The sequence below is a fragment of the Dreissena polymorpha genome, chromosome 6, assembly GCF_020536995.1.
Source record: "Dreissena polymorpha isolate Duluth1 chromosome 6, UMN_Dpol_1.0, whole genome shotgun sequence".
NCBI classification, from domain to species: Eukaryota; Metazoa; Mollusca; class Bivalvia; order Myida; family Dreissenidae; genus Dreissena; species Dreissena polymorpha.
Window position 1 is genome coordinate 56,655,046 of NC_068360.1, and position 17,000 is coordinate 56,672,045.

Genomic DNA, 17,000 nt, shown 5'->3' on the forward strand with positions numbered 1-17,000 from the left:
ACAGAGGTGCCCACATTCACAGCTAGAAACATTGAGCAGCAGACTTACAGAGCCCCCCGAGCCACAAGTGCCTCTACACAGAGGTGCACACGTTCACAGCTAGAAACATTGAGCAGACTTACAGAGCCCCCCGAGCCACAAGTGCCTCTACACAGAGGTGCCCACGTTCACAGCTAGCAACATTGAGCAGACTTACAGAGTCCCCCAAGCCACAGTGCCTTTACACAGAGGTGCCCAGGTTCACAGCTAGAAACATTGAGCAGACTTACTTACAGAGCCCCCCCGAGCCACAAGTGCCTCTACACAGAGGTGCCCACGTTCACAGCTAGCAACATTGAGCAGACTTACAGAGCCCCCCAAGCCACAGTGCCTTTACACAGAGGTGCCCAGGTTCACAGCTAGGAACATTGAGCAGACTTACAGAGCCCCCCGAGCCACAAGTGCCTCTACACAGAGGTGCCCACATTCACAGCTAGAAACATTGAGCAGCAGACTTACAGAGCCCCCCGAGCCACAAGTGCCTCTACACAGAGGTGCACACGTTCACAGCTAGAAACATTGAGCAGACTTACAGAGCCCCCCCGAGCCACAAGTGCCTCTACACAGAGGTGCCCACGTTCACAGCTAGCAACATTGAGCAGACTTACAGAGCCCCCCAAGCCACAGTGCCTTTACACAGAGGTGCCCAGGTTCACAGCTAGAAACATTGAGCAGACTTACTTACAGAGCCCCCCCCGAGCCACAAGTGCCTCTACACAGAGGTGCCCACGTTCACAGCTAGCAACATTGAGCAGACTTACAGAGCCCCCCAAGCCACAGTGCCTTTACACAGAGGTGCCCAGGTTCACAGCTAGGAACATTGAGCAGACTTACAGAGCCCCCCGAGCCACAAGTGCCTCTACACAGAGGTGCCCATGTTCACAGTTAGAAACATTGAGCAGACTTACAGAGCCCCCCCGAGCCACAAGTGCCTCTACACAGAGGTGCCCACGTTCACAGCTAGCAACATTGAGCAGACTTACAGAGCCCCCCAAGCCACAGTGCCTCTACACAGAGGTGCCCAGGTTCACAGCTAGGAACATTGAGCAGACTTACAGAGCCCCCCGAGCCACAAGTGCCTCCACGTTGTTGGTGTCGATCTGCAGAGCCTTGTTCAGCTTCTGCATTGCCTCCGTCTCCTTGCCTTCCTTGAAGAAGGCCACGCCCTCTGCCACACTATAAATAGAAACATGACATCATAATAGCCAATCCATAAATAGAAACATGACATCATGATAGATACCCTATAGGCCTTAATAAAAGTTGACATGATAACCACCCTATAAATAGATACATGAGGTCACGAGTATAAATAGAAACATGATAGCCACATTATAAATAGAATCATGACGTCATGACAGCCACCCAATCCAGAGTCCTGAATACTTATAAATCACCATTATAACCACAATGAAAAGCCTTTTCTGATTCCTTTTTTACACAAATTAGTTTCACACACATTTTCCATATAAGAAGAAAATTATGGTTTCTTTTTTAATACACACCATTGGTAGGCCCATTTCTGTGATTGTTGTTTCTTCAAGTTCTCTGCATATTCCTTCTCTGGTATTTCCAAACTAATAAATACAAAATTTGCACTTCGTGTCAGAATAATAATAAGCTGAAGGTTTCATCTACAAAAATAATACATGTAATATCAATGCAAACATTATAACATACAATGATTAAAACGTGTTACAAGGTTTTTTTATTTCTGATATTAACAAATACTTAACATACTTTTTCCATTACGAAATATATAGATTTATTAAAGTTCTTTGTTTAAAACTAATTATCTACCTTTTAATTGTCCAACTTTCAAAACCTCCAACATTGGTTTTGCAAACTATTCTAATTTTCATTTATGCTCTTTCTTCCAATAAACTATTTTTGGCTGAAACCGAACCACACAAACAGGCATATGGCTCGAAAACCTGAAAACAAAATCCCAGAGAGAGGGGAAAGCTTTAGGCTGGAAATTGAAACCTGGTACCACAATATGCCAGCGCAATGGCTGCAGGTGTTTTCAAGGTTGTGGAATTTTGAGTGCGTATTTACCGGTGAAGACCACGCATCATAGACGATTCATGGGTTTGCCTCAGTGAAGTAAGCAGGTAGGTAACATTGCCAGGGTTTGCAAACCCTAGAATAGAGTTTACAAGCTCGTCGAATGTAAGTCCTCGAATATGAAGCTTTCGCCTGAAAGAAAGACACAAGAGACTTTAAATGACTGATACTATAGTCAATAGTCAACTGAAAGAAAGACACAAGAGACTTTACATGACTGATACTATAGTCAATAGTCAACTGAAAGAAAGACACAAGAGACTTTACATGACTGATACTATAGTCAATAGTCAACTGAAAGAAAGACACAAGAGACTTTACAGGACTGATACTATAGTCAATAGTCAATTTAAAAACAAATAATTAAGAAATAAGAGATGAAGTAAATGCAAGACAACAATGTATAAATTACACAGATTTTATTTCTTTTAGGAATAATAATTCAGTTTATTTGTACGGCACATCTAAGCCTGAATTAACCAACAGAGACTTAAGAATACTTTTGAACCTATAACATTTTATATACAGATAAATATGGGGTCCCAAGTGTGGCTGTATTTTCCTTTCAAATGTGCAAACATCGAAGCATTACCTATATTGGACAGGGAAGTCTTCTTCGTGGATCAGCCCCTGTAATAACGAGTACCGTTGGTCATTATTGGAGCCTTGTTCTGGGAAAACTGGGCTTAATGCATGTGTGTGAAGGGACATGCCAGTAAGCCTGCGCAGTCCCCACAGACTAATCAGGCACTACACTTTCAGCTTTTAAATAATTTTTCATATGTAGGTCTCTTATTAACAAAAATCCAGTTTAGGCCGAAAGTGCCGTGTTTAATTAGCCTGGCTAGACTGCACAGGCTTATCTGGGATGACATTTTACGCCCATGCGTGAAGCCCATATTTTCCAGAATGCAGCTTATTGTAAATACACCATCTACATTTGCTGAACAATTTGTTGAACAATGCATGTTGAGGACTTCTATAATGACTGATATAAGGAAATAATTTTACATCAGCTTTAGGTAAAAACACCCTACTTAAAACATTTCAATATACTTAGACACTATACATGGACGTTTTTTAACCTCAACAATACATGAGAAGCATTTCTTAATTAGAAAAGTATGTTCATTGTCTTTTCTCGATTTCATCATTTCTAACAAAATAGAGAAAATAAGTTGACAAAAGAGACAACAAGAGATGTGTTTGTCCGAAACACAATGCCCCCCTCTGCACCGCTTTGAAGCCATATATTTGACCTTTGACCTTGACCTTTCACCACTCAAAATATGCAGCTCAATGAGATACACATGCATGCCAAATATTAAGTTGCTATCTGAAGCGACTTAAAAGCTATGAGCATTTTTCGAAACCTAAACGTGAAACCTAAACCCAAAGTGTGACAGAAAGACAGATGGACAGATCACTATATGCCCTCCTTTGGGGGCATAAAAAATACAAGAGGGCCTGAAAGGCCTAAAGTCGCTCACCTGAGATAACAAGATATTATTGGGACAAATCTTCTGACCAAGTTTCACGAAGATCGGAAAATAAATGTGGCCTCTAGAGTGTTAACAAGGTTTTACAATAGCCATATAAGGAAAAATGCCCTGCCTCTGGCAGCCATGTTTTTCAACCAACCGGCTTCATATTTTAATTCGTCCAAGATATTATCGGGATAATCTTCTGACCAAGTTTCATGAAGATCGGACAGTAAATGTGGCCTCTAGAGAGTGAACAAGATTTTACTATAGCCATATAAGGAAAAATGCCCCGCCCCTTGGAAGCCATTTTTTTCAAGCAAACATAATTATTTTCGAACTCATCCAAGATATCATTGAGACCAATCTTCTGACCAAATTTCATGAAGATTGGACAATAAATGTGGCCTCTAGAGTGTTAACAAGGTTTTGCTATAGCCATATAAGGAAAAATGCCCCGCACCTGGTGGCCATGTTTTTAAAGCAACCAAAACCATTTTCAAACTCATCCAAGATATCATTGGGACAAATCTTCTGACCAAGTTTCATGATGATCGGAAAATAAATGTGACCTCTAGAGTGTTAACAAGGTTTTACTATAGCCATATAAGGAAAATAGCCCCGCCCCCGTGGTGGCCATGTTTTGCAACCAACCGGCATCATTTTTGAACTCGTCCAAGATATTATTGGGATGAATCTTCTGACCCAGTTTCATGAAGATCAGACTATAAATGTGGCCTCTAGAGTGTTAACAAGATTTTACTATAGCCTTATATCGCCATATAAGGAAAAATGCCCTGCCAAAGCGGCCATGTTTTTCAAGCAAAAGTAACCATTTTCAAACTCGTCCAAGACATCATTAAGACAAATCTTTTTACCATATTTCATCAAGATTGGACAATAAATGTGGCCTCTAGAATGTTAACAAGGTTTAACTATAGCCATATAAGGAAAAATGCCCCGCCCCCTGGCGGCAATGTTTTTCAACCAACCGGCATCATTTTCGAACTCGTCCAAGATATTATTGGGATGAATCTTCTGACCAAGTTTTATGAAGATCAGACAATAACTGTGGCCTCTAGAGTGTTAACAAGGTTATACTATAGCCATATAAGGAAAAATGCCCCGCCCCCTGGCGGCCCTATTTTTCAACCAACCGGCATCATTTTCGAACACGTCCAAGATATTATTGGGATGAATCTTCTGACCAAGTTTTATGAAGATCACACAATAACTGTGGCCTCTAGAGTGTTAACAAGATTTTACTATAGCCATATAAGGAAAAATGCCCCGCCCCTTGGCAGCCATGTTTTTCAAGCAAATGTAACCATTTTTGAACTCATCCAAGATATCATTGAAACAAATTTTCTGACAAAATTTCATGAAGATTGGACAATAAATGTGGCCTCTAGAGAGTTAACAAGGCAAATGTTGACGCCGCACAACGCACGACGGACAAAAAGCGATCACAAAAGCTCACCATGAGCACGTTGTGCTCAGGTGAGCTAATAAAAACAAACACATGTGACTGATGTCATTAAAATACATAGTGGGTCCATTTTAACAAAAACTAAATAAGCATTAACGTTTAATATATAAAATTTATGGATTTTATCTCCAAGAGTAGAGAAAGCAGGAAAAATCAAGTTGAATAATGGAAAATAGGCCTAGAGGTATTATTCAAGCAAAGATAAAGGTAGCATACGTTCTTTAAACTAAAACTTAACAAACAGAAGTATTTCAAGGTCTTTGATATTCATGAATTTTCTTTTCTGGAACGCATAATTGCTATTCCAAGGGAGACAATAAATTCAGAGATATATTAACACAATGACATTTGATATAAATCCTAGTATTGGTCGATTTAACTCTTTCCTGCTCAGAAGAAAAGTGAAAATGACTATAGGCAACTCGCGAGTAACTTGCAGGCTGTTCATGTTTTATGCTGTTTGTTGTTCATCAGTATTTAAGGGTTGAAAGAAGTCTTTAAAACTTGAATTTAGTAGAAAATTGTCGTAATTTAATTACATTTATTAAGATACTACAAACAAGTTAAAGTGCTCTAGGGCTGGAAATGAAGCATCTTGTAAGAAAGGTCTTAACATAAATTTGATTTTCTAAGGGAAAATTGCATCTATCTGTACAGTAAAGGGTAAAACGAAAACAAACTAATCCAAAAGCTTGCCCCACCAGTGTTAGCGCAGATTCCTTTCCCTCTGGTTTGCCCCTGTCAATCAGGGATATGAGTACATTCTCATTCTCCGGGTTAACGTTGACCACCATACCTGTAGGGTAGAAAAAAGGCACATCAAGGCCAGTGGCAGGGCTTATCAGGTGAACAATCTGTTACCCTTACCAGCACCTGCATTCACAAAGCCCCTTAGGGAAAAACTTTAGGAAATCCTTTATTTCAAGGAATTCCTTAAGTTTATGGCTTTAAGATATTTGCTTAAGACTTTACTGTATAAAAATAAATAATTATAACTTTATTAAAATTGTAGCAGTTTGAAAGCAAGAAAGATTTCACACAAAAATGTGATCTGCAGTTGTCAATTAAATGTAACTTAACATTTCCTGGAGAAGCTTTGTGAATACTGAGTCAAGGGCGCTTTTTTTTCCTTCAGTCAGGGCCATCATAAGTTCTCAATCCCTCCATTCCCTCATTACATATAACATAACTTCATTATTGCAAAGTCTTCCAGCCGTCCCCCCCCCCCCCAAAAAAAAGAGTATTAACCTTCTTAAACTGAAATATCCTAAACAATACAAAAAAAGGGTATTTGAACACATCCCAAAAAAGGCGAAACATGCCCTGCTGACTTACCAAGTACATGGTTAAATAAGCATGGGTGTAGATACTTACTTATTGTTCCATTACAGTCCATACACTAATTTCCAGACTGAATGACTCAGCATTGTCAATTTAATACAATTTTAATCCTCTTTTCTCTCGAGAACAACTGTTCAGCTGCTAAAGGTACGAAAGAATGTCATAAGAAAATGAGACAGACAGAGTGAAAAATTATCTTCAACATCAAATAAAGCTAAGTTCAAAGATAGATGTTGTTTTGCAAGCACGGTTCAATATGGGAATAACTCCTTGAAAAGCCATGACCATTTCTGTCTAAAAAACATTTAAGAAAAAGTCATACCTTTGAAGTTGAACCAGGCAGGTAAACTTGTGAGATAACTTCTCACATGCTTCAAAACATCAATTTTATTTACCATGGGCTCTACCAATACCTGCTCTTCTATGCTATTATATTCTTCAAAACACTCTGGCAGATAAAGAACATAGCATATTGACAGTAAAGCCAGTGTGAAAGCAGTGTAAACCTCGAATGAAATCCTTCACTTGATACCCCTCTACAGGATTCTGGGTAGGGAACATCTTCGGAATTTCCTTGCATGGCACAAAGCACTGTCAACAGAAATATGTATGCTGTGAACATTATCCACTGGAAAGTAGATAATTATACAACATTAAATGATAGCTTTATTTATACCAGGCATGATTTATGTATAACAAAAAAAAACAATGATAACAGCAACAGAAACTCTATACCAACGCAATTTAAAATCATTTTTAAAAAGCTTATGACTCGTCTCTTTGGTGACATCCACGACAGGAATAAACATGTATACGTTGTAGACTTTAAGCAGACAACCAGTTTTCTTCACTCATTTCGAGCAAAAAGGAAATGGGCAAATACTTTTATCAAAATCATATTACAAAAAGATCTACTGCCTGAAAGCCAATCAAATAACTATGAGCTCTGCTCTGGGAAAACGGGGTTTAATGCATGTGCGTTGTAATGTCCCCTTTATAGGATGTCTCTTCTTAGCAAAAATCAAGACCAGGCTTTAAGTGTTGTCCCTGATTACCTGTGTGGACTGCATAGGCTAATCTGGGACAATACTTTACGCACATGCATTAAACCCCGTTTTCCAAGAGCCACGTTCACAAAATATCCAAACAAATATATTATGAACCAACTCACGGATATGTTGAGATCATCAATGTCTCTGTTCTTGCTACCATCACAGCACAATAACTGCAGCAGCAGTCCACTGTCCACGATGGATGATACAACTCCAATCACAAAATCACCCGACGCTATGCTCTATTTAGAAACAAAACATTCTCTTGTTTTCATCACATAATAATCATAGTTTTCGCAAAGCATTTTCATGATGAAATATCATGAACAGTTTTTAATACGAGCATAATATAAAGACTTCAAATGACATTATTATATTAAAGACACAACTTGGTTACAAGATCATTACAAACCAAATCACTTAAAATAGATTTTCGTGACAATGAATGTAAACTAAAATGAGCATTTACGAAATTGTTACTAAACAAATGGTTTCATATTTTCTAAAGTAAAAACCTTCATTTTGACAAAAATAGTTCAAGGAAAACTCACTTTTAGTACAAAGGAAATAGACATTGACGGTCAATATCTTCATAAAGCATATGTATTGTAACTGTTGTAAAATCATTGATGTGACAGGGGATAAGAACTTACATAGTAGAAGTGCATCCTTGCTGATTGCTTGTCTAGACCCATGAAAGTCTCAATAGGGGGTGACAGGGGATAAGAACTTACATAGTAGAAATGTGTCCTTGCTGACTGCTTGTCTAGACCCATGAAAGTCTCAATAGGGGGTGACAGGGGATAAGAACTTACATAGTAGAAATGTGTCCTTGCTGACTGCTTGTCTAGACCCATGAAAGTCTCAATAGGGGGTGACAGGGGATAAGAACTTACATAGTAGAAATGTGTCCTTGCTGACTGCTTGTCTAGACCCATGAAAGTCTCAATAGGGGGTGACAGGGGATAAGAACTTACATAGTAGAAATGTGTCCTTCCTGACTGCTTGTCTAGACCCATGAAAGTCTCAATAGGGGGTGACAGGGGATAAGAACTTACATAGTAGAAATGTGTCCTTGCTGACTGCTTGTCTAGACCCATGAAAGTCTCAATAGGGGGTGACAGGGGATAAGAACTTACATAGTAGAAATGTGTCCTTGCTGACTGCTTGTCTAGACCCATGAAAGTCTCAATAGGGGGTGACAGGGGATAAGAACTTACATAGTAGAAATGTGTCCTTCCTGACTGCTTGTCTAGACCCATGAAAGTCTCAATAGGGGGTGACAGGGGATAAGAACTTACATAGTAGAAATGTGTCCTTGCTGACTGCTTGTCTAGACCCATGAAAGTCTCAATAGGGGGTGACAGGGGATAAGAACTTACATAGTAGAAATGTGTCCTTGCTGACTGCTTGTCTAGACCCATGAAAGTCTCAATAGGGGGTGACAGGGGATAAGAACTTACATAGTAGAAATGTGTCCTTGCTGATTGCTTGTCTAGACCCATGAAAGTCTCAATAGGGGGTGACAGGGGATAAGAACTTACATAGTAGAAATGTGTCCTTCCTGACTGCTTGTCTAGACCCATGAAAGTCTCAATAGGGGGTGACAGGGGATAAGAACTTACATAGTAGAAATGTGTCCTTGCTGACTGCTTGTCTAGACCCATGAAAGTCTCAATAGGGGGCATCTTGGCATAGGAATCTGCAATGGACAACGCGCAACAACATTCACACAGCAATTCATAGCAAATGTGCAGAAAAACCAGAAATTGGGTTGACATACATGTACTCACAAAAGCACCTTTCTTTGAAAGCCCCCTTTCCATGACAAAAAATAATTCAAATCATACTTGAATGAAATTATTTCTAATAAATGATGTATATTTTACTTAAAAAAAAATTGTTTGCAGAAATACATTTTTCACTTTTCTTTTCTAACCTTGTGCAAACATTTACAACTAAAAATATGCAAATGTAGTTTCAATATCAAGTTTCAGTGATAAAAAAAAATGTGCAAAAAGCCGCCATACATGTATCTGCTTATCATTTCATTAAATTACAATCATTTCATGCTAAACCAGGGCTTACTCCCACATTCATCAACTAATTCAGGAACTAAAAATTAACAAAATTTCGCCCCATGTGTTTACCTTTTTGCACCAATGGGTTATTTTTAATTAAATAAATGTGTAACTGGCAACATCTTTGTTTTCCCTAAATAAAACTTCATAAAAACCAAATGAGAAAATGTTCTATGTTCTAAAGTAATTTGACTTAAACTATTTTGAGCTGCAAGCAGCCCTGTTCAATTCTTGGTACAATTTCTTACCTGCTTTGAAAGCAAACACAAGATTGTTTACCTTCGTCATCAGTCGGGTCTAACGATTTCATCTCCAACATTTCATAGGGCTTAAACAGAATGTCCGCCTTCTTGGATACAAATCTCCTCATGTTCATGATAAATGTGGGGTCACTGAAATAATGGTAGTGGATATAGTATAATTTCTGCATCAGCTTAACAACATTATTCTGAATACCAACAAACTAGAGAATACCAGGTTACTATTAAATTAAGGTAAGTTTTATTTAGCAAGGTTAAAAAACCTGAACAACTATTTATTCCTTCATTTTCTCAATTTTTTAGTCTTTATTTTGAATATAAACAAAAGAAAATTAAAGAGTAAGAGTGCCCATAGGATTATTAATTGCTCACTAATTGTAGCGCAGTGGTATAATAATCTATGCCTTTGGGTTGAGTCTTTATTTTTATTTTATTTATCATATAACTGATGGGGTTTTGCTAGTTTTTATGATTAATGCATTATTTGAACAAACTATGTAGAGAACCACACCATGATAATTATACCAACCAAATATGAAAGCTATTATAGCTATTATAGTGCATGTATATTAGCTTAAGCCTTTGCGGTTTTGGTATTGAAGTGTTTTCAAGTATTTGCATATAAGTAAATGTTAAATTGGGAATACCCAGGGAAAAGCCAGTTTGGACTCCAGGGGCACAATTTCAATGAACTTTGTGGAGGACAACACAATGTTAACTTGCATACCAAATATTTAACCTAATGGCCATGTGATTCTAAAGAAATCTTTGAAGTTTTCATTTTGAAAACATTTTTGGGGCCACTTCATCTAATAACAGAGTGGAATGATTTCACAGTCGTCATAGAGAACCACCCAACAAACAAACCTTTTTAGTAACGTCAAATTCTGTCCAGTGCGCAGCATAGAAGACTCGATTTAAAGGGACCTTTTCATGTTTTGGTAAATTGACAAAATAAAAAAAGTTTCAGATTCGCAAATTTTCGATCTAGTTATGATATTTGTGAGGAAACAGTAATACACGCAACGCGAAACAATTGAATAATTTGGAGAATTCTGTTATTGTAGTTATATTTTGTGATACTACGAGGATTGCTTACATACATATAAAATACATTACTCATTGTATGAGCACGGATGGGCATGTGGTCTAAGTGGTAGACTTTTACTGCAGGGGTTCAGTGGTTCCAGCCCAGTTGGTTACTTTTGTTTTCTTTCTTTAATGCTATTCTTGTTTTTTTTACTGGAGCTTTTTAGATCCAATGTTTACATTTATCTATATACAGCATTTATTGACAAACTTCAATACATGCCAAAATCTGTGAAAAGGTCCCTTTAAAGAAAACATTCACAGCTCTTCACATGGACAGACAATGGACATCACAGGTTACATGTACCAATAGGTCAATGAGCACACTGTGCTCAAGTGAGCTAAAAACAAAACAAACATAAAAACATCACCAAAAATAAAATAAAAAGTACACGAGAGCTTCATGCTACATGCCAGATGATGGGATAAAGTCCACATTTTTAATCAATTAATCATATATTGTATAAATTCACTCACACTGAGGAAGTAAATAACTTAATTAGCTTTTCTTGTATGGAAAATTGATTGGCACAAACCAGAAAATGCAGGAAATTATGTTCATGCCTTCGCCAAAAGTATTGCTATTGAGTAGACTGTTAAACTGTTCCTGGTAACTGGTTGTATTTTCTTTTTTCTTTTTTTTCTAATTGAAAATTTCAGAATAACAGCACACAAAATATACTTACCTAGAGCATGTCAAGAAAACATTGGCAACAAAAAGCAACAAATAAAAACATTGTGCACACTTCAGTTCTAATAAACTTAACATTAAAATATTGATTCTTCATGACTAGACTTGCCCCCCCCCCCCCAAAAAAAAATATATAAAATAGCAGTTTAAAACCTATTAAAAGCCAACATGACCAACATGTTAGTTTTAAATATAAATGCAATATAATTTTGAGTTTAAATTTGATTCCTTTCATCAGTTTTATTTATCAATCACAGAGTTTTTAAAAGAAAGTGTTCAGATTCAAATAGTTTTACCCAAAAATTGTGAAATCATTGTTCAAATAACTCTGTTTAATAATATTATTAAATGAATTCTAAAAGCCAGTGGGTCATCTCTAAAATATTTCCTACTACATGTATTACCTTTAAAATGTCCCTTCTTAGAGCTATTATCTGTCTGTAAAATGCCCTCTACTATTTTGTTTAAAATTTTCCTAAATATTTCCTTGTATATGTACCGGTTCTTACTTAGAACTCTAATCTCTACCATGTTTCCTACTATGACTCTTAAATGCACTATACAATAATCATAAAACACATCATCGATCATTCATGTCTAAAATGACCCCTGCACTAATCTCTAAAATGTTCCCTTCTATTATTTTTAACATATTGATCATACTTGATCTCCGGAACTTGTGGTCGGTGGTTCTGTAAATGCAGGAATATGTTTGCGGGCACCTTTTCCTGCTCTAGTTGCAACTGCCGTAGAAAGTCTGGACCGTGGTATTCCACAGCCTTTCCAAGAAGTCGCTCATCCATGACCGTACTAGCTCTGCTTATATCCGAGTACAAACTACTCTGAAAAACGTTCTTAAGAATTAAATCAAGCCTAAGCCAATACAGTAGAGTGTCACCTAATAAAATAGGTCATTTATTCATTTTGAAGTTTGACATGGTGTTTGAAGGACAAAAAAATTAACAAACATTCACACACAAAAACATTCGGTTTTATTAAATTATAAGTAAAAACTCATGATACATTAAAATGTGATTCATATTTATGAAAAGAAATACTTGTAATAACTTGTGCTCTTGAGTTAATATGGTATGTAATTTGCAATATTTTGAGAGAAATAAAGCTCATTAAAGGTTTGAATAAAGTTGTTTTCGTACAGACATATGAGCAACCAGTAATCTGAGGAGGATAAAATACAGGTATGATTTGCAGACTTGTGGCAATTATGTTACCTTTATATCCAGGAAAACACATATATCTGCTCAGTTGCTAAGTCTGTTGACCAAATGCAAATTTGTTATATCACCTGCAAACAAGAAACAACAATTTAATTCACACAACAAGTTATGATTGTTAAGACCACACATTACTGTTATCATTCTTTCCATCGAAGTACACATCATTACAGATTACATGTATTTGCTTAACAATGTATTTTCCTAAGCTTAGAATGGCATACATAGCTACCGGTATATTGGTTTGTTTGTGGCGCTGCTCTAACGGGGAAGATGGCATACTGTAATTTTCTTGTAATAATCATCTTGTTATAAAGACTGCAGACAGAAGTATTTTTAGTTCCCTGCCGGTTTCACCAGAGGGGACTTATGGTTTTGTATCCATCTGTCAGTCCGTCACACTTTTCTGGATCCTGCGATAACTCTTAAAGTTCTTAATATTTTTTCATGAAACTTGGAATATGGATAGATGGCAATATGGACATTTTTTACGTCATATCATTTTGTTCCTACGTCAAAAATTGTGGTTGCCATGGCAACAAATAGACTAGAAATACTGCTGAAAATGGTGTTTTTTTCTGGATCCTGCGATAACTCTAAAAGTTCTTAATATTTTTTCATGAAACTTGGAATATAGATAGATGTTGATATGGACATTATGCACGTCATTTCATTTTGTTCCTACGTCAAAAATTGTGGTTGCTATGGCAACAAATAGACTAGAAATACTGCTGAAAATGTTGTGTTTTTCTTGATCCTGCGATAATTCTAAAAGTTCTTAATATTTTTTCATGAAACTTGGAATATGGATAGATGGCAATATGAACATTATGCACGTCATTTCATTTTGTTCCTACGTCAAAAATTGTGGTTGCTATGGCAACAAATAGACTAGAAATACTGCTGAAAATGGTGTTTTTTTCTGGATCCTGCGTAACTCTAAAAGTTCTTAATACTTTTTCATGAAACTTGAAACATGGATAGATGGCAATATGGACATTATGCACGTCATTTCATTTTGTTCCTACGTCAAAAATTGTGGATGCTATAGCAACAAATAGACTAGAAATACTGCTGAAAATGGTGTTTTTTTCTGGATCCTGCGATAACTTTAAAAGTTCTTAATATTTTTTCATGAAACTTGAAACATGGATAGATGGCAATATGGACATTATGCACGTCATTTAATTTTGTTCCTACATAAAAAATTCTGGTTGCTATGGCAACAAATAGACTACAAATAATGCTGAAAATGGTGGTTTTCTGGATCCTGCGTTAACTCTAAAAGTTCTTTTTTTCATGAAACTTAAACATGGATAGATGGCAATAAGGAAATGATGCACTTCATTTCATTTTGTTCCTACGTCTAAAATTCTGGTTGCTATGGCAACAAATAAACAAGAGCACCGCCTTGCGGGTGCAGACCGCTCATCTATTTTCTTTTTAAAGGTGAAGGGACTCTCATTTTCAATCACAAAGGAGGGAGGGGTGGAGTGAAGAGCGGTGCATTGTGTGGGGGTGTGGACATTTATTACATTTTCTTCCAAAAATGCGAAAAAAAGGAAAAAAAAAAATCGGGGGGGGGGGGGGTGAGGTGGGGGGGTATAGTGTGAGGGTGTGGTGGTAATTTGTGAGATGATCTTAAAAAAAAAAAAAAAAAAAATAGGAGGGGGGGGGGTTCGGGTGGGGGGAAGGGGGGTGGGGGGGGGGATTCTTGGGTGCGATGGTTGGACGGTATTTCAAACATAAAATAATCAAAATAAATAGTTTTGTTTTTTAACCGTTTAAAAAAAAAAATTGGGGAGGGGGTGGGGTGGGGGGGGGGTATAGTGTGAGGGTGTGGTGGTCATTTGTGAGATGATCTTAAAAAAAAAAAAAAAAAAATAGGGGGGGGGGGTTGGGGGGGGGGGGCACGGGCGATGGTTTGGGTGGAGTCTATTGTGGTATGTCAGGTAAGAGTAGTTTTGTCAAAGTATCAATCAAATCTAATCATAAATAAAGAAGTTATGGCAATTTTAGAGAAATTTAATAATTTGACCTTGAGAGTCAAGGTCATTCAAAGGTCAAGGTAAAATTCAACTTGCCAGGTACAGTAACCTCATGATAGCATGAAAGTATTTGAAGTTTGAAAGCAATAGCCTTGATACTTAAGAAGTAAAGTGGATCGAAACACAAAATTTAACCATATATTCAAAGTTACTAAGTCAAAAAAGGGCCATAATTCCGTAAAAATGACATCCAGAGTTATGCAACTTGTCCTTTTACTGTACCCTTATGATAGTTTGCGAGTGTTCCAAGTATGATAGCAATATCTATGATACTTTAGGGGTAAAGTGGATCAAAACACAAAACTTAACCAAACTTTTCTAATTTTCTAAGTATAAAGGGCCCATAATTCCGTCCAAATGCCAGTCAGAGTTACATAACTTTGCCTGCACAGTCTCCTTACGGTAGTTAGTAAGTGTTGCAATTATGAAAGCAATAGCTTTGATACTTAAGGAATAAAATGGACCTTAACACAAAACTTAACCAAAATTTTCAATTTTCTAAGTATAACAAGAGTGCCAAACTGTCACAAGATACGCCCGTTCGAAGGTTTTGGACACCATGCTCAATGCTTGAAATGCACTAAGTGACCTCAAGACCTAGTTATTGACTTGGCATGACCCATATTTGAACTTGACCTAGATATCATTTAGATGTAACATCTGACTAAATTTGGTGAAGATCAAATGAAAACTACTTCAATTAGAGAGCGGACACCATGCTAAATGCTTTAAATGCACCATGTGACCTCGTTTTTGACCGGGCATGACCCATATTCGAACTTGACCTACATATCATCTAGACACAACTTGTAACCAAATTAGGTGAAGATCAGATGAAAACTACTTCAATTAGAGAGCGGACACCATGCTAAATGCTTGAAATGCACTAAGTAACCTCGTGACCTAGTTTTTGACCCGGCATGACCCATATTTAAACCTGACCTACATATCATATAGACACAACTTTTGACCAAATTTGGTGAAGATCGGGTGAAAACTACTTCATTTAGAGAGCGGACACCATGAAATCCTTGAAATGCACTAAGTGACCCCATGACCTAGTTTTTGACCCGGCATGACCCATATTCCAACTTGGCCTAGATATTGTCTAGACTCAACTTCTGAGCAAGTTTGGTGAAGATCGGATGAAAACTATTTGAATTAGAGTCCGGACAAAGTGGCGCCGTTGAAAATGCACTAATTGACCCTATGACCTAGTTTTTGACCCGGCATGACCCATATTCGAACTTGGCCTATATATCAACTAGATGCAACTGCTGACCAAGTTTGGTGAAGATCGGATGAATACAATTTGAAATAGAGTCCGGACAAAGTGGCCCCTTTGAAAATGCACTTATTGACCCTATGACCTAGTTTTTGACCCGGCATGACCCATATTCGAACTTGGCCTAGATATCAACTAGATGCAACTGCTGACCAAGTTTGGTGAAGATCGGATGAATACAATTTGAATTAGAGTCCGGACAAAGTGATGCCTTCCGCCCGCCGCCCGCCGCCAAGGGGTTTCACATAATACGTCCCGTATTTTATACGGGCGTATAAAAAGGGCACATAATTCTGTCAAAATGCACGCCAGAGTTATCTAACTTTGCGTGCCCAGTCCCCTCATGATAGTAAGTAAGTGTACCAAGTTTGAATGCAATAGCATTGATACTTTCTGAAAAAAGTGGACCTAAACGCAAAACTTAACCAAAATTTTCAATTTTCTAAGTATAAAAAGGGCACATAATTCAGTCAAAATGCACGCCAGAGTTATCTAACTTTGCCTGCCCAGTCCCCTCATGATAGTAAGTAAGTGTACCAAGTTTGAATGCAATAGCATTGATACTTTCTGAGAAAAGTGGACCTAAACGCAAAACTTAACCGGACGCCGACGCCGACGCAGACGCCGACGCCAAGGTGATGACAATAGCTCATAATTTTTTTTCAAAAAATAGATGAGCTAAAAAATATTCTGACAAAGGTGAAATTTCTGACAATGGTGGAGCCGGTAGGGGACTTTTATTGCTTGGCTGTCTTGTTCAAACTGCTACTATAAACTCAAATTATAATTTAACACATCTGTTAGAGATTTCTACACAATTATTTAAAAATAAGGATAACAAT

General features: G+C 37.4%; 1 protein-coding gene across 13 annotated transcripts in view; it reads right to left on the reverse strand.

The window, feature by feature from the left end:
• The window catches only part of LOC127833482 (E3 ubiquitin-protein ligase RBBP6-like), a 39,113-nt gene that overhangs the window by 16,567 nt on the left and 5,546 nt on the right, over positions 1-17,000 (reverse strand). For 3 of the 13 annotated variants that reach the window (XM_052358748.1, XM_052358745.1, XM_052358746.1), the window contains exons 2-12: positions 12,823-12,896; positions 12,254-12,432; positions 9,830-9,942; positions 9,095-9,171; positions 7,589-7,711; positions 6,924-7,008; positions 5,778-5,872; positions 2,699-2,736; positions 2,098-2,238; positions 1,545-1,616; positions 1,096-1,215 (exon numbers count right to left, since the gene is read on the reverse strand). In XM_052358748.1, coding sequence (XP_052214708.1) covers positions 1,096-1,215; positions 1,545-1,616; positions 2,098-2,238; positions 2,699-2,736; positions 5,778-5,872; positions 6,924-7,008; positions 7,589-7,711; positions 9,095-9,171; positions 9,830-9,942; positions 12,254-12,393 — 1,004 coding nt within the window. In that variant the 5' untranslated portion in view covers positions 12,394-12,432; positions 12,823-12,896. The other 10 variants (XM_052358747.1, XM_052358757.1, XM_052358756.1 and 7 more) reach the window with 10 other exon arrangements.